General features: G+C 41.5%; 1 protein-coding gene across 1 annotated transcript in view; it reads left to right on the forward strand.

The window, feature by feature from the left end:
- The window catches only part of MRPL1 (mitochondrial ribosomal protein L1), a 423,200-nt gene that overhangs the window by 331,376 nt on the left and 66,516 nt on the right, over positions 1-25,308 (forward strand). The window contains exon 8 of the mRNA XM_085640944.1: positions 20,105-20,186. Within this exon, the coding sequence (XP_085497070.1) occupies positions 20,105-20,186 (82 nt within the window). The remainder of the gene's footprint in view (positions 1-20,104; positions 20,187-25,308) is intronic.

The raw sequence follows: 25,308 nt of genomic DNA on the forward strand, positions 1-25,308 counted from the left end.
TCTTTTGAAATCTCTTCATTGGCTAACTCACAATCACCTGATGCAAAATAAGCTTATGACAGAATTCCTCCTGATTGGTCCCCAAAATCACTCTGCTCTATTCAACATTGGCTCAAAATACTAACATCCCAAATCCCAATGAACAATCCTCTTTGTTCCTTTGTACTTGGGGTTGCTAGTAGTAGCAGCCTCCTTTTAAAACATTTTTTTGTATTAGATCGAAGCCTACCATGCAACGCAGCGGTCTGGTCGAAAAAAGACCTATTGTCAGCTTGCCAAAATTTTACAGTGGACTGAAAGCCCACCCACTGCTTATCATTAGTTGGCTTTATTGTCAGTCTTGTTTGCCTGCTTCTTATTTGATAGATTTCCTTGTCATCATGTTCTATTTTGTGTTTGTCACTCCCCTGGAGCATAGAATTTTTACCATCCTTTTGATTGGCTGCCTTGTATCCATTGTTCACTTTTTGGGAACTACATTTTTCTTTTTGGTGAAACACTCCATGAGAGTCCGTGGGTTTTCCAGCTCCCACAACCCCTGTGCCCTACACTCTCCATTTTGCTACGACCTAATTTTTTCTATTTTCACAGCTTCTCCTCTCAGATCATCATTGCGGAGTGGCATTTCATCTCTGAGTTATTTACTTAATTTATGGAGTCTCTCCCTGCCAGCTGGTGAAGAGTAAGTAGCACTGTTCACAACAGCAGAACAAGCTCCCCGTGTACCATTAAACGCTTTTACAGTTGCTCAGCGCAAAGGTTTCAGGAACAAATTTGCACCAGTACTTCACGCTGATTATTGTTGCCCATCTGACCACTTTTGTCTCATCTGCTAACATTTTCTTTCTCTTGTTGTGCTCAAAAAATCCCCTTGCCCAGTCTCATGCTGTTAAAGCGGTCATATATTCATGTCACAGAGATTTTTTCCAATATTATTAGTGAGCTGCTGCTGTTACAATATTGAAAACATGTCGTTATCCTAATATTAGATGTAGACACGTTTAGAATTTGAATCAGTATGCCTGGTCACTGTCAGTGATATGTCCAAAGAGGACATAAAAGATCTGAAACTGGATCATAAATTCAAAGCTATTTGAAAAGGGATCCCCACAACACATTTGGCCCAGGGACCCCAAAATCCTTAAAATGTCCTGCCCCTGAGGCTTGGGGTCTGCAGACAGGCGTTGCATATTAGTGTTGACTGCCAAGAGTTTCTCCACACAGGTCTTTTGTGGAGAGCCAGAAGCAGTGAAATGACTGGCAACACCAGAGCCTCGTCAGGGGTAGTAAACGCTATGTAAATACAATTGCAAGTGCAGGAGCATTTTTAAACAAGCATTATCCATGCAATAAGTCTCGCATTTGCGATAGTTTAAGCTATTGGCATTGTAAATTATAATGCCTTTTATTCATGTGTTTTTGAAACCAACACACATATAAAAGGCATTGCTAGTTATAATGCCAATAGCTCAAACTCTCGCAAATGCTTGACCACTTTAACGGTGACCCCCCTTTCTTTAGATGCTGCTCGCCGTATTCAAGTGAGCAGCGTCTAAAGAGAGGGGTGCGGCCAACATTAAAGTGAAAGCACGGTATGGGGCGCTTTGACCTAAAAATAATAAATAAATGAACAAAGTTTCTGTAACGCGCCCGCTAAAGTTAAAGCGGAGCGCGTTGGAAAATTAAATAAATGAAAAAGCAGGTTTGCTATACTTAAAGCGTTCCGCGCTGCAAATTAAATTAATAAATAAGCACGTCCGCTATAGTTCAAGTGGACCACGCTGCAATTGAAATGCATGAAAGGTGGCTGCTATGGTTAAAAGGGACCCGCAGCCATAACTATTAAAAATATGAAAGCAGGCGGTGTGCTGCCTTGTAGGAAAGCACATCGTGGGTCGTTAAAGAATAATTAAACAAAATAGTGCTCAAAGACTAGATAAAGCAGACCGTTTAACAACACAAGTAAAAAGTCCTGTGCTTATGGGAGGTTACAAATGCAGACAAGACCATGTCAAGGAGGGACTCCTAAGCCTATTAATCAGTCAAAAGCAACGATTTTGAAAGGACAGTAATGGGAGCCAATTTGAAAAGGTGGGCCGGAAATTGGCGGATCTTCTAATCCATGGCGCAATACAGCATGCCTCGCAGAGCAGCGCATATGCTGCCCAGACTTGGCCTAAAAATAATTTCTAAAAGCTTCTGAAGCTCGGTAGTATTGTAACAGTCTTGTTTGAATCTACGTGATCAGAAACGCACATTCACAGATCCTGTATGTCCCCAGGTGACTTTTTATAGATCCCACAGCCAGCAAGCTTTATGGCTCATCACATAGTTGGTTCTGGCTTGCCTTCACGGTCTTTAATTCTCATGAATGAATGAATGCAGTGTGCCTCTTTTAGTGCCCCCCCCCCCCACACCTTGATGCTGCTTGTTACTGCCCTCAAACAATGCTTCATCTTGTAGTAAGATGTGCATTTTTCTTATCAATACAAAAAAATCTCATTCCAGGCAATGAATGTGAAATCCTTCTTGCTTCTTACAGTCAATAAGATTAGAAACACTGATAAAAACATTGACTATAAAATAAATTGGGCTTTTGTTTATTTTGAATCTGTCTGTCGATTCGATTTGAAAACGTTATTCGGTATGCATAAAACAACCATATAAGTATACATACATCGAGACTAAAACCAAATAACATCTAATGTGCAACGTGGGTTCAATAATACTAAGTGCATTACATATAAAAAGAACAAGTAAAACGAAACAGATGGTGCATGATCTATGACATGGGGCAAAAATTACTCACATTTAAGACACATAAAATGTTATGAAAAAAGGCAGCACAAATTAATAAAAGGCTTCAGAGGGTCGTTACTATATCGATACATTAACACTTTTGCATACATTAAAAGCATTTACAATAAAAAGTGCCACGTTAAGACAAACCCTGGCGTTGTTAAGTTCAGACATATATTTTATTGCACCAAGGTGTGAACCACTACGATACGCAAGCAAAAATGGTGTTAAGTAAAAATTTCTAAAACCTGAATAAAAGCTGGAAAACAGCATACAGTGAACGGTGCTCTGTCTGCTCTGTCCATCACGTGGGCAGGGAGTCGTGGCTGAAGGGCACATTTTCATGTTGGGAAAAGCCACTAGATGGTGGACAATTCCCAATCTAACTAATACAAAACGATGCATAAGATTGGGAATATATATTAAATGATCTTGACAGCCCACGTTAGAGTTAAGTGTTAAATAACATTTTAAAATTGGTTTCCTGTGTTTTCAGACAAGCAGAGTATCCCTCCCGTGGTTCATAAAAATGTATTAAAATGAATAACTTCCTTATTAATGATACCCGAGAGGGATTAGTCCGTACTGAGATCTTAAATAATTTGCTGTACTGTGAACTAATCTAACTTAGCAAAGGGATCTTCATTGCATTATCCAAAGTGAAGCAATCTAAAATGATTGATTTAGTCAAATGAGTTTCCTCATTAGACCATATGGAGTGCCAGAGCAATAATGGGTTAGATGCAACTATATCTGTGAGATACTATAGCCCCACTTCTTTTTTTATAATCTCAGAAGAAGCTGAGGTGGGTAAGCTGAGAAGGCGTTAGAAGAAACCATTTTCCTTTGTCTGCAATGTAGAGCTGTCATGATAACCCCAAATACCGGCACCATATGTTGCAAATGATAAAACCCTTGCCCTATATATTGTTGTCATTTCCTTACCAGGCCTAGATCCCAGCTTTGCGGAAAACCTAAAAATACCATGAGTGCTTCTGGCCATTTTGCGCCTGACAATTGTAATATTGTGAGTCCACGACCCGTTACCTGAAAAGGTAATGCCCAGGTAGCAGAAAGTATCAACCGGAGTCACGGGCAATTTATCCATATAGAATATTCTGTTTTGTTTGTCCCGTGGCCCACATGGGCATAGTATAAGTTTTACTTTTATTAATAATTCATTTCCCTTGCAGTGATAAAATCGCTAAAGGCATCCATTAAGCGGTGCAGTCCCACTGGAGTTCTGGCCAGCAGAACTGCGTCAAATCCGCATACAAAAGCACAGGTATGAGGCGCCGAGTCACTTGGGGGGCATTGGCAAGCACTGCTTGTAAGGTCTCATCTACTCCATTAATAAATAAAGAAAACAACAGAAGTTCTAATATACAGCCTTGCCGAATGCCTTTCTTGACTGCAACGGTGTTGGTACATTTCCCCCGGGGTCATAACGAACATTGCTTGTTAGATCCTTGTATAGTCTGCCCAGGAAATAGACGATAGGCCTGGGTGCCCCCATAGCAAGCAAAGTGGACCAGAGAATGGTATGATCTACTAAATCAAAGGCGCTGCTCAAGTCAGCAAATCAGAGGTATAATCTGCCGCCTTTGGCGCAGGTGTACTTGCCTATGAGTAGATTGGGGTTCACACATTGCTCTATGGTACCCAGAATCTGTCAATGTATTTTCATATTCGTGTTTCACTGTGTGAACACCCGATGACAGTTAGTGCAGCCCACTTCAGTCCCTATTTTATGTTAAGGATGGTGACCTAAAGGTACAATTTGGAGCATGTTTGCTTTTGTGCTTTTAAGCACACATGTATGTCTTCAAGCTGATGCCTGCTGAAACTTCATGGGCCTATGTAGCATGGATAGAAACCTAAAACAACAATTGATGGACAGAATACAAAACAATGTCATACATTCAACCCAGTACAGAGATCTGGGTCTAAATTAATTGGTTTTTTGCTCACCATGCCAGTCCAGTTTGAACCCAGCCATATGCAAATCAGTCTTGATCCTGTGCCCAATGGGAACAGTCCAGACTTAACCGCCAGGAGAGGTCCTCCCTGAACTGGAAACAAGCATCCTAGGACCGGTTTCAGGGTTTCACCCCTCATCAGCCAGAATAGCTTGACTCCAGTGGCATAGAGAGCACGGGACCCACTTCTGGGCATACCCATCCCACTCGGGGTAACAAATGCAAAAGCTACAGTTGATGGACAGAAGGCAAAACAATGTCATACATTCAACCCAGTACAGAAGTTTCAGCACTCCGTCCATCATCTCTTTATGTTTTCTTTGTTCGCCCTAAGTTGGCAGGGTATGCCCAGACATGGGTCCCTTGCTCACTTTGCCACTGGATTCAAGCTAGCCTGGCTGATGAGGGCTGTTAGCCCGAAACCAGTACTAGGATGCTTCTTTCCAGTCAAGGGAAGACATGGCTTGGCAGTTCGGGTTGGACTGTTCCCATGAGGCACAGGGTCAAGACTGATTTGCATATAGCGGTGTCTGAACTGGGGTGGCAAAGTGAGCTAAAGAATGATGATGGATTCACCCCAGATCTGTGGCTGGGGGTGAGTGTTTGAAAAGTTTCAGCACTCTGTCCATCATCTCTTTGTGTTTGCATGGATGGAATCCTGCCGTAGACAAGTCTCTCTTGCACACAGACAGATTATACTGGGTCACTGCACACTTCTTTAAATCAAGCAGGATGTCATTTACTTGTTTTTTTGTGTGGGTTTTTTAAAACAACTTTTTTTCATTTTCTCCAATTACAACACGAAAAAAAAGTTACTTCTGTATAACGGGACTACGGATATGCACATAAGAGCTATCCAAATTGGCACTTTTACATAATGTTTCGTCCTTTTCCGGTATTTACAGATGTATAGTGTTTAGAACATGGCTATTCTGACCATGTCCAAGCATACCATAACAATCCTTCATGCTAGTACATTACTAGTACTGCCCTGCCGGATGAAAATAAAACAAAAATGTTACATTTTAAACTTCCCTCCCCATGTAATTTACCTTGTTAATGTGCAGTTCATGCATAATATACATAAACTGTTCTAGCCAATTAAAATATGAGCTACAGAAAATGACATGCTAGCCAGTTAAAAAAACACATGAGGGTGACAACCAAGCAGCTGGGGTAGCTCAGTGAGCTGATGGATCATCTCTTACAAAATGTGGTGTTATGGAGGTCCTGAATTTAATCCCAGCAATACTGCTGCAGATCGGCGCATATAAATTCTCCCTACTTCCACGGACAGAGTAAATCCACAGTCACACGCACATATACTCATCATACGCTAGGGCCCATCTCACTAACATTCATTCAATTACTCTATCCACACTGAAGATACAAGAGAAAACCTAAGCCAATCTGCATCTAATGCGAGGTCAATGCGACCTTAAAGATATGTCTTGAGTCATGATTTTAGAAATTAGAAAATACATTTGGAACTCAATAAATGACAAAGAAATAACCACTCGACACTGTAATTCAAACAAAATGATTGTTTATCTAAATTAGTTCAAAGGAAAGTCAATCATTAGCAAAATCATTATTCTCATAGTTACCTATTCTAGCTAAATGGGTCAGGACAGGTCTCAGTAAAGTCTCCCGAGTCGCCGTCCTCTCAATCAGCGTCGATCCTCTCGAGCATAGGTTCGGGAAGAAGTGGCCTCAGACTCTCTCTAGTCTAACAATATTTAAAGTGAAACTAACAAAATAAAAGTAACAAACAAACTCTAAACGTCCGTTGAGCCGCTGAGCAAAGCGAGCAGGAAAGGATGTTGATTTGCAACATTCAGAAAACCTCCGCTCAGAAAAATCACAAAAATAAAAACACGGAAGAAGGAAGCTCAAGGTTTAAAACGATACATCCTTGAATGCTCTTCCTCGGAACCATAGTGAAGCCACCGCAAATTTATCAGAGTTTATTGTGGCTTTATTCCTTTCCAAGGGCAATTGGCAGCAAGCCTGGAGCTGCTGTCCTCACGGAAACTTTTAATACAGACAGAGGCTGTGGTCAGGTGACTTCCAACCATGTTCAGCAAGGCCTCTTGTCAAATTTCAATCACTCGAGTGCAGGCTGTAAATAGCGGCCATCTTGGATTAGGCCAAAACGGGCCATCTTAATTAAAAGAAATACAAAACAACGTTAATACATTGTAATGACAATACAGTGTTAATACCCACTAATACCCTTATGTGTATGCCATTATCTAGCCATCTGCGACACAAGCATTAAAGCACATTTAAAAGCGTAAACACAAAACAAATAGCACTTTTGCTACACTTATTTTATTAATTTGCTCACCAACTTAGTTCACGTATTAATAAATCAACATAAATGCATTCCCGCGTGTAATTTCTCTCATTAGTAATGTTGATTAATCAAGAACTTTAACAAATTAGTAATTAATGATTAATTATCAGTAACTTTAATCATGACATATAAACATAATACTGGAGTTTAAATTTCAATAAATTTTCAATAGAAAACCCTGCTCCAGCAATCCCCCCTTTGGTGATGTATATCACCACAAAAACCAACCCAAAAAAAAAAAATGTAGTCCCCATTTTTAGGAGAAATTGAAATGTCTTTTTTCTTTGACACTACACACCAGACTCTCTTTCATCATCCCTCTTTGACTCCAAGTAAACACTCTCCCTCAATTCTTCTAATTCTATTTCTTGTGGGTCTCTCTTCGACCTCTTTTGTTTCTTTTCAGCATTCTGCCTAATTATTTTCTTTTTCCCTCCCCTGTTTTTACAACACAAACACCCTAATCTAAGTATCAATAAAGCAACAATCACACATGTCAAAGGAAATAATATCTTACCAATAATGGTACTACCTATCTTAGCAATAAAACCCTTAACAGCAACTATCTTATTAGCTAATTTAGTCCAGATACTTTCAGCTTCCAGTGGTACTAATTCTTCATGCAAATCAGTAATATTTTTGATATAGACCTTTAGATCTTTGCTTTCGTCAGGAATGTAAGTGCAACAATGTTGAACTTTCAGCATTCCACAAACTCCACCCTCTTTGGCCAATAGAATATCAAGGGCAAGTCGATTTTGCATAGACATGGCACGTACGGCAATCATCTCCGTATTTACCAAAAGAAACCCTCCAGCGGTACTTGTTGATAAGCGATCCACCACTGTTGACAGTTTCCGAATCCCATAGGCATTTAAAGAAATTCCCACTGCTGGAATTAAAGCTCCAAAAATATCACCTACAATTTCTGACCAAGTTTCTCTCTTAAAACGTGTTAGTAGATTAATTTGTTCTGCATCTTCTATCTTATCTATATGAAAAAATCTTTGGAAAGACCAGACCAACATAACACGTGCCATACCAATGGTCAGGCAACCTGTAATAAGCCTTATTCCCACAAATATAATACACTCCCGGGAAAACCAGATCTTCTCCTCCCTTGAATCCCCATCCTGTTGCAATAAAGTATGTATCATTGCACTCACTAGTCCCAACAAAACAGCTATCATATTGGGATTTCCTTCTGGTAATACATAGTTTACCCCTCTGTGGTGCATCTAAAGCCAAAGTTGGACTGGCCCCATTCCTCAACTCCTTTCCCATCTCAATATCCCATATTGTCTCACTCATTTTATACTTCCCTGCCTTTTCATGCATGCTCACTCTCCTTTTCTCTACCATGTCTAGAAAAGCCTTCTCTTCTTCTTTCAAACTGCAAGTTAAATTGTTTCTAAAAATGTAATCCAAAGTTAATTCTTCTATCTCAATAAAAATCTCACCAAAAACGTTAGCTTCTTTAGCTGGATTCAGCTTTCTATTCATAGGCAATTGCCCAAAAATGTTATCTCTGTTAGACATCTCATAATCTATTTTCCCTAACAAATAAAAAACACTACTTAACACACTACATGAAATTCCATACGTAGCTGGTAAATGATGATAAGTAACTCCTTCTGAAACGGATGCAGGCAATTGCATACAAACATAGCAATCCCTTACTTCCATTGTCTTTACGTATTCATACAACAACTTTGAAAAAACATTGCTAGAAAAATCATTAATTGACCTATCTTTATGTATGTAAATGTTACTAATTCTAGTTGGAACTACTCTCTGTGAACTCTTCTCTATATTAGTCACATTCTCAGTATGTATTCCAAAGGTGTCTATTGTAACCCTAAATGTAACTAGTAAAGCAAGTACACCCCATAATAGCATTAATAATCCTGTACAGCAGCAGCACATTCTACACCATCTTTTCAGGAAGGCACATCTACTTTGATTATTTTCTGTGTTAGCCATTTTATTACTTCGGCAGTGTCTTTTGACGTAGCCTCTACTACTCCACTACTGAACTTCTAGAACTCTAGATTATTTCAAACAGCTAATTTCAGTTTTTCTTCTTCTCACTCCTCTCCAAGTGACTCCTTTAGTTCACTCAATTCGGATTTTCATCACTTTTCACTTCTTCTTCAGCAATATCAAACTGTATCAGATCTTCAACATCCTGAGCATCTGACTGTTCTCCAATGTCAGTCAAGATAACCTTCAGGATTCCCACAGTTTTCTCTTCCTCAACCACTTCTCGTACGGTCCCCTCTGGATTTCCTTGACTTTCTGCCTCTTCAACTTCAGACAGTGCCACGTACGTCCATTCTGGTGACCTATACTTCTGATTAGGTTTTCTAATTCTCTTGATCTCCTCTGGTTCTTTTGAGACCTTTTGTTTCTCACCTTTTGCTTGATTCTGACTGGACACCTCGTTCACCTGTTCAGCTTTCGATGAACTTGAACTTGCACTTGCTCGTGTCAGTCTGTACCTCAGCCTCTTTATCCTGTTAGGCCAAAGATCTCCTCTTACAACCCTTTTTGGTCTCACTTCTTTATTATTTCTTTCTCTGATCTAAGTTCTCTTCCTCAGAACTCGACCCTCTGTTTTCTCATTCTCACTTTCATCAGATTCTGTTTCATTTGCCTCTGGTTCATGTACAATTTTCTTTTGCTCCACAGTTTTTCCCTCCACCGATTGAGATTTCCCTATTTCTGTCCCTCCTCGGGTCTCCGACACGCAATCTTCTTGCTGTCTACTTGTCCCTTCACCTAGCTTATCAGGAATGTTCCCTACACCTCCTCGGGGGTCTTCCGCAATCTGTCCCACTCTATCTTCTTCTGACCCTACTTCTTCAGGAGCAATCTCATGTGGATTTTCAACCTCTTCACCTGACTCAGGTGTAGTCTCTGTGGAATTGCTCCTTTCCCCTCTTTCCTCACCACTCGTTGTTGGAATTTCAGGCACTCTTACAGAATCCGATCTCTCCTCTGAGGCTCTCAATGTTTCCCTTGAAGTTTCTCTCGGAAAGAAAAAAGAATCACCTGACTCTCTTTCTCCTTCTCCCCTTTCAGGATTCTTTTTTCTTCTCACTGGTTCAATGTCTGCATCATTACTGGAATCTGACTCTTCAAAATACTCTTTACCAGTCCCATCCTTTGGATTTGGAACCCTCAGAGTATGACTTGCATGAACCCAGTTTTTCACACCAGCACACTTTACTGCAGTTGTCGTAGTCAGAATGACTTGTCTTGGCCTTCCCCACCTTGGAACCAAGCAATTTCTTCTTCTGTGCACCTTTATCCTCACCCAGTCCCCTGGACTCAGATCATGAGCTTGCTTCTTTTCAAGTGTAGTAGCGTCTTCTCCAACCTGGTGAAACACAGAATGAACTGAGTCAGCCAGGCCTTTACAGTAATCCAAAATCATGTCATCAGTTATTGTCATCAACTTGTTGACAGGCACAAAAGCATGTCTCATCGCACGTCCCATCAATATTTCATGTGGACTCAACCCTGTTGTTCTATCTGGAGTAGACCTAATAGTCATTAGCACTAGAGGCAAGACATCAGGCCATTTCATTCCAGTGGCTAAACACATTTTACCAATTCGATTTCTGATTGTGCCATTCATCTGTTCAACAACACCAGAAGCCTCTGGTCTGTATGCACAATGTAGCTTCTGCTGTATACTCAATGCTTCACAAATCAAACCCATGAGCTCATTGTAGAAGTGTCCACCTCTGTCTGACTCAATTGTCACTGGGAACCCGTACCTAGGAATCAACTCTCTTAACAGTAACTTTGCCACTGTTATTCCATCATTTCTCCTAGTCGGATAAGCTTCCACCCATCTCGAGAACAAACAGACTACCACTAGAACATACCTCTACCTGTTCACTTGGGGCATTTCAATTAAATCTATTTGCATTCTGGTAAAAGGACCTCCTTCTCTGCCTATTGTTCCTAGGCTCACCACTGTCTTCTTTCCAGTATTGAACTGCTGACAAATTAAACATCTCTGACAGATGCTTTCTGCAATCAGCCTGAACTTTGCATTGTACCAGGTTTGTTTAAAGGACCTAATCATTGCGTCCCTCCCCAGATGTCCCTGACCATGATACATTCTTGCCATTGTTGACAACATGCTATTTGGCATGACTGGTCTTCCATCTCTATAGATCCAAACATGATCTGTCTCTCTTGGGGCACATCCTGCCTTTATCCAATCTCTCATTTCTTCATCTCCTGCTTCATCCTGCAACTGTTTCACTTCATCCCACGTTTCCAGGACATTAGTAAACATCACAGAACAAAAAGACATTTCCCTCTCTCGTCCCCTGTTAATCGAATGATTGTTCTTTGCACAATACTGTGCTATGTCATTGGCAAAACGATTACCAAGAGTAACAAAATCATCTCCTTGTCCATGAGCAGCACATTTTACAACTGCTAATTCTTTAGGCAACTTCCCAATCACTTCAGCATTCTTTATTGGAGTCCCACTCGATGTCAAAAAACCTCTCTGTAGCCAAAGTTGGCCAAAATCATGCACCACTCCAAATCCATACTGACTATCAGTCATCACAGTCACTCTCGGATTCTTCCCAATCTTACAAGCTTTAGTCAATGCCACCAATTCAGCCACTTGAGCAGATCTAACTCCCTTCAATGGCGAAGCTTCCATGACTTCTGAAACCTTGCATACTGCATATGCTGCACTCAGCACACCATCATCAGTTCTCAGACATGATCCATCCACAAACAACACATGATCACTCTCAGGCAATGGCAAATCTCTTATGTCTGGTCTGGGTTTTGTGCAGTAATCAAGCACATCCAAACAATCATGATCAACATCATCTCCCACATTCACATTTTCAGCATCTGGTAACAAAGTTGCTGGATTCACATTCACACATCTCTCAAGGGTCACATTTGATGCTCCCAGAATGATTTTCTCATATTTAGTCAGCCGACTATGTGACATATATTGAGTTCTGCTTCTTGTCAAAAGAATTGCCACATCATGAGGTACGAACACCCTTACAGGATATCCCATTATTATACCCTCACTCTGTTCCAAGCTTCTGCATGTAGCAGCTACTGCTTTCAGGCAACCTGGCAAACCCACAGCTACGGGGTCAAGTGTTGATGAGAAGTATGCAATTGGCCTTCTCAGTTGTCCATGTTTCTGAATTAACACTGAAAGTGCACATCCATTTCTCTCACTACAGTACAATTCAAACTCTTTCTCATAGTCTGGCATTCCCAAAGCAGGAGCTTCACACATCCTACTCTTCAACTCTTCAAATGCTGCCATCTGTTCTGCATTCAGTTCCAATGGGTCTCTCACCTCACTTTTAGTCAATTTAATCAATGGCTTTGCTATCAGGGAAAAATTACTTATCCACTGACGACAATAACCCACCATCCCCAGAAACATCCTCACTTCTCTCTGGGTCATTGGGGCTCTCATTCCTCTGATAATTTTGATCCGGTCATCGGTCACCTTTCTCAGACCCTTTTCAATATTGTGTCCAAGATAATGCACCTCTTTCTTGCAAAATTGCAATTTGGCTGGAGATACCTTTAACCCTCCATCTGCCAGATGATTCAGTAAAGCTATGGTATCTACTTCACAAGCTTCACGTGTCTTCGATGCCACAAGTAGGTCATCGATGTACTGCACCAGTACTGAGCTTTCAGGCATGATCAAACTCTCTAATGACCTTTTCAATAACTGATTGAATATCGATGGACTCTCTGTATACCCCTGTGGGATACGGCACCATGCCAAAATACGCTGTCCAAACCGAAATGCAAAAATCGGCTGGCTGTCATGATGCAATGGAATTGAAAAGAAAGCATGACACAAATCAATTACCGTGTACCATTCAGCATCATGAGGAATCTGATACAAAATCACTGACGGATTTGGCACAATGGAACAACATGCCACCACAATTTTGTTAACTTTTCTCAAATCTTGTACAATCCTGAACTTTCCATTAGGTTTCTTTAGCCCCATTATCGGTGAATTACACGGGCTACTCAGTAACTCTCTCAAAACACCCTGTTGAATCATCTTGTCAATTATAGGGGTTATTCCCTCAATTATTTCTGGTGTCAATCTGTACTGTGGGATATTAGGATAAACAATCCCTTCTTTCACTGAAATCTTTACTGGATCCACATTATTCATCAATCCCACATCTTCTCCAGTAAAATCCCAAACCGCTGTTTTCACTGTGTGTCTCAACTCTTGTGGCAAATCATCTGGATTAAACACAGCATATGTACCAACAATTTCACTCTCTCTATTATCTAGAGTCATCCTGTACAAAACATCCTCATCTGGTGTCTCAAAGGCTATTCCATCCGGAGTACAGAAAATTGTGCAATTCATCTTACACAATAAGTCCCTACCTAACAAATTCACTGGACTAGTGTCACAGACTACAAATCTGTGCATGTCTGAAAATTTCCCTATTTTTACCCTTACTGGTTCAGTAAGACGAGTCCTAATCTGTGTATTTGCTACACCAACCACTTGGATTGCTTCGTCCGAGAGAGGAAGATTTCTAATATCTGCTGACCTGACAGTTGATCTCGTCGCTCCTGTGTCTACCAAAAAAGTAACACTCTCCCCATTTATTTTCCCATCTACAAATGGTCCTGCCTGGTCTATTTCTAGAGTTGCACCAAGTATGCACTCTTCCTCCTCTCTTCGGCACCGTCAATAATCCCCTTCAGACTCACTCCCCTCATTCTTTAACCAGTACTGTTGTACCGGGTTAGTACGTCTCGGTTTGTTTACCTGCTCATCATTGTAGAATCCTGAGTCCTGGTTATACTTTTGGGACCCTCTATTCTGCGGCAAAGGCGGCTTTGGCTCATGACTCTGCTGTCTGACAACCTTCTGCTGTTGCTGCTGATGATTACACCCCTCGTTCTGCACCTGTTGATTCAATGATTTATTCTCATTACTCACTAATGGTGGATTGGTACACTCGGATCTCCAATGCCCCAATTGTCCACAGTTGTGACAAGGGAACTTTTTTTTCGCTTCTTCTAGATTTCCCTTTCCCTTTCCTGTGCCATATCTAGGCCTATTTCCTGGATTGTTTGCTTGTTCCACCAGCTGTGCTTCTTGTCTTTCTGCAACTTTCACCTGTGCCCGCATTGCTGTCTCTTTCAGCTTTCTCTGCTTTGCCTCAATTTCATCACTGAAATACTTTGAATGTCTCAAGATTTCATCAATCTTTTTACTCTGCCAGTCAACTGTGTGCTCACGAATCCTTTCACTGATTTCAGGTCTCAAGCCATATACAAACCTGTATACAAAATGACTCAAATCCTTATCACCCAGGTGTTCATCTCCACTGAACTGTTTAAAAGCCAGTATCAGCCTTTCTTAGAAAGCATGAACTGATTCTTTCGGTTCTTGATGTGTTCGATCTATTTTAACCCAGTCTGTCTCTTTAGGGGGTACCTTATTTTTCAGAAACACAATAACCTGGTCATATTTCCTCATAACCTCTGGGTCTGGGTCTGGAGCTCCTGTTTTCGGGTCTCTTGGATACTCCTTAGCAGGCCAATCTACAACTATTTTACATTCTGCCCACAAGTCTGCTGGAACAATTATATCAAACAGACTATTCAGGTCAATCCACAGCACTTACCACTCGACGGGCTTCTCTCTCAGTCGAGGAAAATCATTCGTAAATGACAAAATATCCTGTCTAGTCCATGGGACATGTACATATCCTCCTCCAGGAATCTCTCTCATAGGTTAAGCATCCACTGTGTTGTCTTTTTCTCTCATAGGGAAAGCTGAATAAGTCCTGTCCACTGAATCTTCCCTTTTCTTGTACCATCTATCCTTCCACTTTTCCACATCACCCCATTTTCGCAATAAGGCAATCATTTCCTTAATCTGCCCTGTTCTGCCAACACCATTTAGATTTTCAATGTCCTTATCCGAGAAATCCATCCTGTAAGACTTCTGCAAAGCTTTAACCTTATCCATGTCAACTCCTAGTTCACTCGCTATTGCTTTTAACCTGTCATGTGTACTCTTAGCCCTCCAGGTGATACTCTTGCACATGAATAACAACTCTCCATCATGATGGTTTTTCAACATTTCTGTTGGAATTGTTCCTGCAATAAGCTCCTCTAATTCTATGCGCAACCTGGCTACATCAATTGCCTGTGAATATTTATCCTTCTTTTGAAGAACTTTCAACCAATCATTCAAATCCTCTGCTGTTATTTCTGTAGATTTTTTCACTGCACCCACTTGTTCTGCCATCCTCTGTGGTTCCAAAATCGATCCTCCTAAACAACCAGTATTCAATCCTGAATTCGGCTGTACATCTGATCCTCCACTACATGTATCATGTCTTGACTGTTTCAAATTATTTTCTCCCGTCCTCATTCCTGATTCCTCCAAAGAGCAAGAACCAACCAAACCATTTCCAACATAAGGAACTGTCAAACCATTTTCACCCATTCTTTGTTTATCAAAAATAGGCATAACCGGACCTATTGTTACAGGCACTGTAACAGCTTCTAGGTTTTTCGTCAGCTCTCTAATGTTCTCAGTCAACGCAGATGTGGTTCTGGTTAATTCTCTTGTTTTGTCATTACTGATTTGATTCTCTCTCTCTCGCTCTCTCTCTCTCTCCGTGAAAGAGCTACCACTTTTCAGATCAGGTGTCATAACCTCAGTTTTAACAATTCGCAAAGTATCTCTTATGGGAGTAGCAACTGGCGTTCTCTCTTCTGGTTCTGGTCTATATGGTGGTGGTCTCTTGTAAATCATGTCATCCAAGACCTCATCCTCATAATCATTAACCCCATACCTTCTCACTTCTGCATCAGGCACCTTCTCCGTACCCTTCCTCCCTTCCGTCTCTTCAACAGTCCTCATAGGATATAATCCCTCTGACATACTAGCATCTCGCCATCTCCTCATTCGATCATGATGAGTTTCACGATCATATTTTCTCCCAAAAATATACCTATAATTGCCTCTGCTTTTCTCGCTCATGCACCTCATCTTCCCATTCTACCAACGCCTCGAACTGTGTCGGCCTTGGTCTAGGCTCTAGACACATCATCTTTTCCCGTAAATTTCTTAACACGGCCAGATTAAATGAACCATGTTCCGGGAACGCTAAAACACCATCCTCCTTAGTGTACTTAGCCCAATTTTCTAACCATATACAGGTATGATACCCATATTTCGCAACCATGAAGGATGCAGGAGTTCTTGTCGGAGGTAGCAATTCACCTTCTCTAGTTATGTTCTTATCCTTGTCGAACCACCTTTTAATTTTACCGAACAAGGATTTCTTTTTCTTTTCCTCCGTTTGGTAATACATCTTAGCGTTTACCACTATTCTCTAGTCCCTTCCGCAGCTGTACGATCTTTTGTCCAATAACAGCGCGACTCACACTAACGCACCAATCCTGGAGCGTCTACGTCACCCTGTTCTCCTTCCAATCCCTGCGCGGCTCACACCAACGCACCAATCCCAGCGCAAACACTGTTCCAATCCACTGTCCAATCACAGCGCGGTCTTTTCCTCTGACTCCCTGACGTCAGTAGTCGCTGCAGACGCTTCTGCTCCTGTCTCCTGTCACTTGTCTACCCCTCCTTTACAAAATCTTTTCAGTATACTTCGTTTCAAATTCTACAAAATCTATTAGTTACAACATATAAACATCTCCATTGTCTGCTTCGCTAACCATAGAGTATTAAAGAAAATTCTTTCTCACAAGAATCCCGCTTCTCTCTAGAACAGCGCTTACCTCTGCTCCACTACGGAATTTTTACTTTCGTTGACACAGTAGCACATCCCTCTACTCTGCCCTTCTAACATGCATCCATTAACTGTTTCCTCTAGGAATGCTCCAAAGAGTCTCACAATCAACTAAATGCTCATACATTCACGCACTTTCACACCAGAAAATGTAGCACATACACACAGAATCCTGCCTTTCCCGAGAACAGCGAACAGTCTGTACCACTACAGAATTATAACACACATTAACCAAGCAGCGCTTACCTCTGCCCAGTCCTTCAGACAAGCTCAGAGAATACCTATTACTTCTCCAGCAGTAAGCTTTAATGGCAAACCTTACGGATCCCTGGGACTTAAGACCAGAGTTTCACAGATAACCTTCGCTACCATACGCAAATATATCTCTAATAGTAACACACGACGATGTCACTGATTCCAAACCCAGACAATGTGACGCGCAACTTCAATTGTTACACGTTTTTCCTGCATACGTACAGGTAATTCCAACAATTCCGTCTTTCCCGAGAGCAGCACTCACTTCCCTCTGCCCTACTACGGAACCGTCACCAGCTCCCCACGTTCCAGAAGCCGTACACACTACATAGAACTCAATACGACGACTTCAACATATAGTGTTAATACATATATCAACATCAATCAATAAATCAATGAATCAAAAGCCTATGTACAAGCAATCTATCAGATCAAGACAATAATCTAAAACCATCATACTGCTACCAGGAAACTGCTGCAGATCGGCGCATATAAATTCTCCCTTCTTCCACGGACAGAGTAAATCCACAGTCACACGCACATATACTCATCATACGCTAGGGCCCATCTCACTAACATTCATTCAATTACTCTATCCACACTGAAGATACAAGAGAAAACCTAAGCCAATCTGCATCTAATGCGAGGTCAATGCGACCTTAAAGATATGTCTTGAGTCATGATTTTAGAAATTAGAAAATACATTTGGAACTCAATAAATGACAAAGAAATAACCACTCGACACTGTAATTCAAACAAAATGATTGTTTATCTAAATTAGTTCAAAGGAAAGTCAATCATTAGCAAAATCATTATTCTCATAGTTACCTATTCTAGCTAAATGGGTCAGGACAGGTCTCAGTAAAGTCTCCCGAGTCGCCGTCCTCTCAATCAGCGTCGATCCTCTCGAGCATAGGTTCGGGAAGAAGTGGCCTCAGACCCTCTCTAGTCTAACAATATTTATAGTGAAACTAACAAAATAAAAGTAACAAACAAACTCTAAACGTCCGTTGAGCCGCTGAGCAAAGCGAGCAGGAAAGGATGTTGATTTGCAACATTCAGAAAACCTCCGCTCAGAAAAATCACAAAAATAAAAACACGGAAGAAGGAAGCTCAAGGTTTAAAACGATACATCCATGAATGCTCTTCCTCGGAACCATAGTGAAGCCACCGCAAATTTATCAGAGTTTATTGTGGCTTTATTCCTTTCCAAGGGCAATTGGCAGCAAGCCTGGAGCTGCTGTCCTCACGGAAACTTTTAATACAGACAGAGGCTGTGGTCAGGTGACTTCCAACCATGTTCAGCAAGGCCTCTTGTCAAATTTCAATCACTCGAGTCCAGGCTGTAAATAGCGGCCATCTTGGATTAGGCCAAAACGGGCCATCTTAATTAAAAGAAATACAAAACAACGTTAATACATTGTAATGACAATACAGTGTTAATACCCACTAATACCCTTATGTGTATGCCATTATCTAGCCATCTGCGACACAAGCATTAAAGCACATTTAAAAGCGTAAACACAAAACAAATAGCACTTTTGCTACACTTATTTTATTAATTTGCTCACCAACTTAGTTCACGTATTAATAAATCAACATAAATGCATTCCCGCGTGTAATTTCTCTCATTAGTAATGTTGATTAATCAAGAACTTTAACAAATTAGTAATTAATGATTAATTATCAGTAATTTTAATCATGACATATAAACATAATACTGGAGTTTAAATTTCAATAAATTTTCAATAGAAAACCCTGCTCCAGCAATACAGGCTCAGTCTTCCATCCATCAGAAGTCCGTAAATTGAGCACCATAAATTGGGTAATGGTAAATTCTGTTATTTAAGTTTAGAAATTATAGAAGGGTGGTGTGAAGCTCTAGATAAAAACAATGTATTACTCCTGAGATCCCTGTATAAAATAAAGTCTCTAATTTCCATATTACAGTCAAGGTGTTACGTCTTTAGTTACATGTCATATAGCATATGACACAGTTGCTCTACTGTAATAACTTATTACAGTTGAGCTGCGATATCTTTTTAATTTAGAAATACTTTATTTCAGCCATAGGCCATAAAAGTTACTCGGTAAAAACAGATATTAAAATACAATTCATGTACATCGCTCTTAATAGTCTTCTATACAGAAAGATATTACATGCAGAAGTGCTCTATTTGCATAGCGGCTCAGGAAGGAAGGAATTGTGATACTACAGTTTATGCTGCCAGCAGTGAAAATTAACAGCTGGGCTGTTTCTTTCCTGGGGCAGTAAACTTAAAATCATATGGCAACTGCGTCTTGTTTATATACACGTCTAGTGGCGCATGTACATGTATACATCATTATGCTAGGGCCGCCGCAAGGTCATGATGCATATGTGTGGGTACTTGAACACACGTGTGTGTATTCATCATTACACTTAACTAGGTGTAGGTTTTGACATCAATGCGGTCATACAGACCTACTCCTAACCATATACATGGAGTGGGCTTTGGTTGCACCCTTTTCAACCACTGGCTTTCTTTAACTAGCTACTAGAGTCTTTGAGAGCACTAAAGAATAACTCTTTTTAAAGAGTTTCCCAAAAATATTTGTTTAAATGTAGATGTGCATAAATATCCTTAACGTCCCACCCCTCTCTCCCCCGCTGCATGGGTAAACAGTTAATTGTTGATTACGTTTACATTTCGCTACTAGTTTTGAATGTTTGCGAATCAGATATCCTTGAACATGATAATTGTGGAAAAGCTAATTTTAACTTCTGATGATGCCTGTTTTTGAGCTTTAATTTGCAAACTCAAGGTCACTTATAACTACTTGCCACTCACTGCTAATTGAGTATTAAATGTTGATTGTATTATGTATTTCAGTTGGATATGCCTTGTGAACAGATTGTTGCCAATGTGGACGCACTTATCAAGGATGTCTGCCGCCACAAACCTCTCCATTTTGGTAAATAGTTTCCATCTTTGTTGCATAAGCATATTTCTTTCGAAGAAATTTAAGCTGCGCCTCGATTTTGATGTGTTTTTCGTTGCACCTTAGTGGGGGATGCTTTTACTTTGTATAAATATATTTAAACTAGAGACATCCCGGAATTAAAAATAAGTAGATTCTTTTAGGGATTATTTAATTCAGTTGGCAGGCATCATCAGTACGCTTTAAATAAACCTGAACATCATAATAAATGAATGATGGGGCTCCCAGGATGCTTACGTTTAAGCCCTCAATTGATAAAATACATACATATGTCCTTCCCGGGACCTATTGCTCAAGCCATGCTGTTGTACACCCTGCAAAATGTCTTTCTCACAATGTTTATCGTAATCTGAGCCGCTTTGTTGTATGTGTACATCAATCTATTAAACTTTTTTCCAATACTGTAACATGACCTTCACTTAATTTAGCGCTTGGCATGATGTAACTAGAATACTCAAAAAACAACCTCAATAAAATTGTTTAAATGGAATATCTATCGATCGAGTGCAAAGATTGCTATTGTTTTTTGCACTTTGTGACCATTTGTGGAATTTTCCATCTCAATCAATCAATCAAATTTACTTTATTCGGTTTATGCAAAACCATAAAAGTATACTAAAAGACATATTCTGTCACTAAAAAAGATAAAAACCATGATTTACATATAAGATTATATAAAAAGGTTTACAAACCTATTTTGAATGAATTACAAAGAAACCCACAAAATAAATTCAATTAATTCAGATTAAAAGTTTTAGACAGATTAGGCTTGACTTGTTTTCCTTATAATTTTTACTGCCGCAGAAAGGAAACTAGCAACATTAAAGACTTCCCACACATTCGACAATAACTGCAGGTAAAGGAGAGCTGGCTTAACTTGCATGAAGCCCTTATTAACTAAAATTGGGAGAATGAAGCGCTTCCTGATACCAGTAAGATATTCGCAGAAAAAAATAAAATGCATGGTATCCTGAACAGAGAAATCATCGCATGAGCAGACCCCAAGATCTTCCACTCTCTTCCAGCCTGGCGATTCACCTTAAAGAAAATGAAATTGATCTAATCTGAATCTAACCAGTAGAAATCGGTGGTTGGGGTTTGTAACCATGTCTAGATATGGTTCCATGGTCAGGGTAGTCTTCTGCAATTGATGAGCCCTTACTGTCGGTTTTACCAGCTCCCTTTCTTCTCTAGCCATTGTAGCTATTCGCAAATATGAATCTTTAACCCACTTTATATCTCCCCTCAGCAGTTTTTCAGGAAAATTATATATTTCAGGTCTGCCAAGATTTACTGACAAGTTATGGACGTATTTAAGCCAGGGAATGCGACACCCATGATCAAGGGCCAAACAATCTTTCAGGATTTCACGATGTAGCCCTAATTCAGGGTTTAACCAGGTAACAATCCATTTTAATAGCGGTGCCATGGCAATTAAATCTTCAACAAAACCCGCTCCACATTCCTGATGAACAATGTAGCTAGCTGTTGATTGTGGGACAGATAAAATATTCCTAAAGAACTTATCTTCTATCACCTGGATGGCCTTCACATTCCTGCAACCCCACAGGTCAGCCCCATACATTACAAGGGAGACACATTTGGCTCTATAGATTTTTAAGAGGGCCTTCATTGGTCTAGCTCCCAATTTGCGGGCAAAACCTAAAACAGCCGATGTAGCTCTAGTCAGGACGTTTCTTTTAGCTATAATTTGGGTTCCCCAAGAGCCCTGATCATCAAATAAGACCCCTAAGTACGGAAACGTAGATACCTTGGTTAATATGTTCCCTTCGCAGTAAAAAGTTTTGACCCTTGTGGTCCTGCAGCCAATTGCCATTACATGGGATTTAGAAAAATTTACAGAAAGGTCAAGGGATCTCATAAAGACCGCGAAGGAATTTAAAAGTAATTGTAATCCAACCGTGGTTCTAGCTAGAAGGGCAGCGTCGTCCGCATAAAGAAGTGCCGGGATCAAGCGTTTCCCTACACGAGGGATATCTTTACAGCCAGCGCTTAAAATCAAATCCAGGTTATTAATGTAAAGCGTAAAGAGTAGAGGCGCCAGGATGCACCCCTGCCTAACACCATTGACAATTTTTATTCCATCAGTATAATTGCCCGTCTGATCGTACCTCACAGTGGCTGATAAATCCCTGTGTAGGTCTGTGAGAAAATGGACAATGTTTTTATTAGCTCCCAAATTTAGGAGCATAGTCCAGAGTTTGGACCTGTTCACTCGGTCAAAGGCCGATGACAGGTCCATGAATGCTAGGTAAAGAGCACCCTTCTTAACAACTGTATATTTTCCGATCAATAAATGTAGATTTAAACATTGATCTAACGTGCCCATGACCTTTCTAAAACCATACTGCAGGACTGAGAGTGTTTCCGTTTCCTCAAGCCATCCTGTGAGTTGACTTAACATCACCCTTCCAAGTACCTTCACTGAAGAATCAATAAGAGATATTGGACGGTAGCAGCTGGGGTCCCCTCTCTTGCCTTTCTTAAAGATAGGAATTATAACGGTCTCTGATCATGTTTTGGGCAGACCCAATTGACAGGCATTAATGAAAACATTATACAATATTTTTGACCATGTCTTGATGTCAGATTTAAATAGGTCTGCCGGCACGCCGTCAGGTCCAGGGGCCTTATTACTTATCATCTGCCTTATTGCCTCGGACACCTCGGACTCAGTGATCGACAAAGTATACTCCTCTATGTTAAGGTCACAGTTAACACGAGAATCTTCCCCTTCATAGACTAGTTTAAAGTGGTTGTTCCACACCTGTTCCTGGATGCCACATTCAAGCTCGCTTTTACAGGAGTCCTGGAAAAAGGGCCTATTTACCACTGCCCAAAATTTTGCACTATTATTGACAACATCAATAGATAAGAGCTCATTCCAGGCCTCCTCCCTAATTTCCCTTTTCCGGTTCTTCATGGCCAGTTTATATGTTTTCCTTAGACCGGCTACAGCTGGTTTATCCAATGGAGTGGATTTTAATGCAGCCAGCAACTTCCGATGGGCTACAGAATAATTATGATCAAACCATCTTTCCCCAACCCAACATCAATCTATTAAACTTTTTTCCAATACTGTAACATGACCTTCACTTAATTTAGCGCTTGGCATGATGTAACTAGAATACTCAAAAAACAACCTCAATAAAATTGGTTAAATGGAATATCTATTGATCGAGTGCAAAGATTGCTATTATTTTTTGCACTTTGAGACCATTTGTGGAATTTTCCATCTCAATCATTTGAAAGTCTAAAGTGACGAGAATAGACACTGGTTTAACCTCTATCTTCTATGCAGTTTAGGGTGCTAAAAGGTAATTTTGAGACAGAAGAAATGTAGGTAAAAAGGCCTGCAGAAGATTGACCACCATTGTTGGGTTTGGCAATAACTACATAACCCTGGGTAGACATGCTATCCATCAGCCAAGGTAATTGCATTAGATAAAACACTTCTACCTTTTCTGAAACAAAGGTCAATCAACCAATATTTTTTTATTGTTTCAGCATTAAGCCATACAATAGCACACATAAAATGTTACTTGTTTGGGCGTCAGCCAAGAGGGCAGTGTGAAGCGAGAGCTCTGCCGGGGCCGCGCTGAAGCCTGCGATATCAGTGACGAATCCTGTCCCTGCAACATCAAATTTGCCAGCGGAGAAGTGGGACACCAAGCGCTATCGCCTGGTGTCCGAGAACGACAGCCATGCTGTGCATGGCAGCGAGGAGACGGTGCAGAGCTGGTGAGGCCGGCTGACGCGGAAGGCCTCCGGGGCGAATAGGCGGCACTATAGTTGGCCACGCCCAGGGGTCGCAATATCCCTGGCCGCAAGTGGGTGCCGCTGCTGTGAGAGGCCCAGGAGCGCCCAAGTCTGGCCGCCGAGATCCTGTGCCACGCCCGGTAAGAATCGTGGAGTCGGGCGGTGTTGTCCGGAGACGGGCTTTCAGCTGCGGCTGGAGGATTGCGCTCTACAGCCTGCCGTTCCAGGTCGTACAAAGGGGGGGGGGGGCTGGAAATACCCTCCGCACCAGCAGAGGGAACTTTCACCGCCGAGGGCCGTTGCGGAGGTCAGCCCTCAACCCACAATACCCATTAGGAAACGGGCGCCATTGCTGCACCATTGATCTGCCACGCCCGGGCCCGCACGAAGAGGAGGATCTCCGCATCGTGCTGCCTCTCCTTCCTTGGGGCGCCCAGTGATGATGGGCGGTGCCGGGGGGCAGCAGAATGGAGGTCAGCCGATGATGGGACTCGCACCGGCGATCCTTTGGAGGCAGGCTGGCACGGGCGGGGCAGCGGAGCTGGCCCCTTCCCGCACAAATCGTACAGGCCGGTGGTGCCGAGACACACAAGAGGTGGGGCCTGTTTGAGCTCTGGTGAGATAAATGGACTTCCTGTTCAGCCAGTACTGCACTTTGACCCGGGTACAGAGAATTGAGACCAGCGGGACAACTCCTTTAACAAGGACACTTGAAATGAGGGACTAGGTGTCTTTTCTCCTGCGGCTTTCACGGAGGCGATCCCGCATTACCCTCGATCTGTTGATAAGCCACTAACGACACCGGGGAGCATACGGGGCGGCCACCATCTCTCATTTTCCTGAGGTCCCACCCGGTGCGCGATGAAGCCCAAAGGAACCGCGCAAGTACAGTCCAACAAATTGGACAAATATTTGGTTCCGAAGCAACCGCCCACAGGAGGAGGGGGCTGTAGGGGGCCAGGAGGAGACATCCGAACCATCATTGACCTCCATAATGGCGGCTATCCCCGTCCTAGGGACGACACTGGAAACAAAGATCGATAAAGCTTCCATTGAAATTAACCTGATTCGTGCGGATATGGGCAAGACCACGGAGAGGTGAATCCTCAGACTTCGGTCCTGGGATCGCACTCTCCCCGGCAGCTCCACGGTACTCTGCATCGCCTCTGGCAGCCGCCCCTCAGTTGCAAGGTTCGAGACCACCTGACTCAGGTTAAACGTTAGCGCGTTTTGTGACTTATTTTCTTTTGGTGTAATTGTATTTTCCTGCTGCTGTTATTTGTCTTTAGTTTGCCTGGTTCTTTTCTATTCCCTC

The sequence above is a fragment of the Triturus cristatus genome, chromosome 2_2 (assembly GCF_964204655.1).
Source record: "Triturus cristatus chromosome 2_2, aTriCri1.1, whole genome shotgun sequence".
Lineage (NCBI taxonomy): Eukaryota > Metazoa > Chordata > Amphibia > Caudata > Salamandridae > Triturus > Triturus cristatus.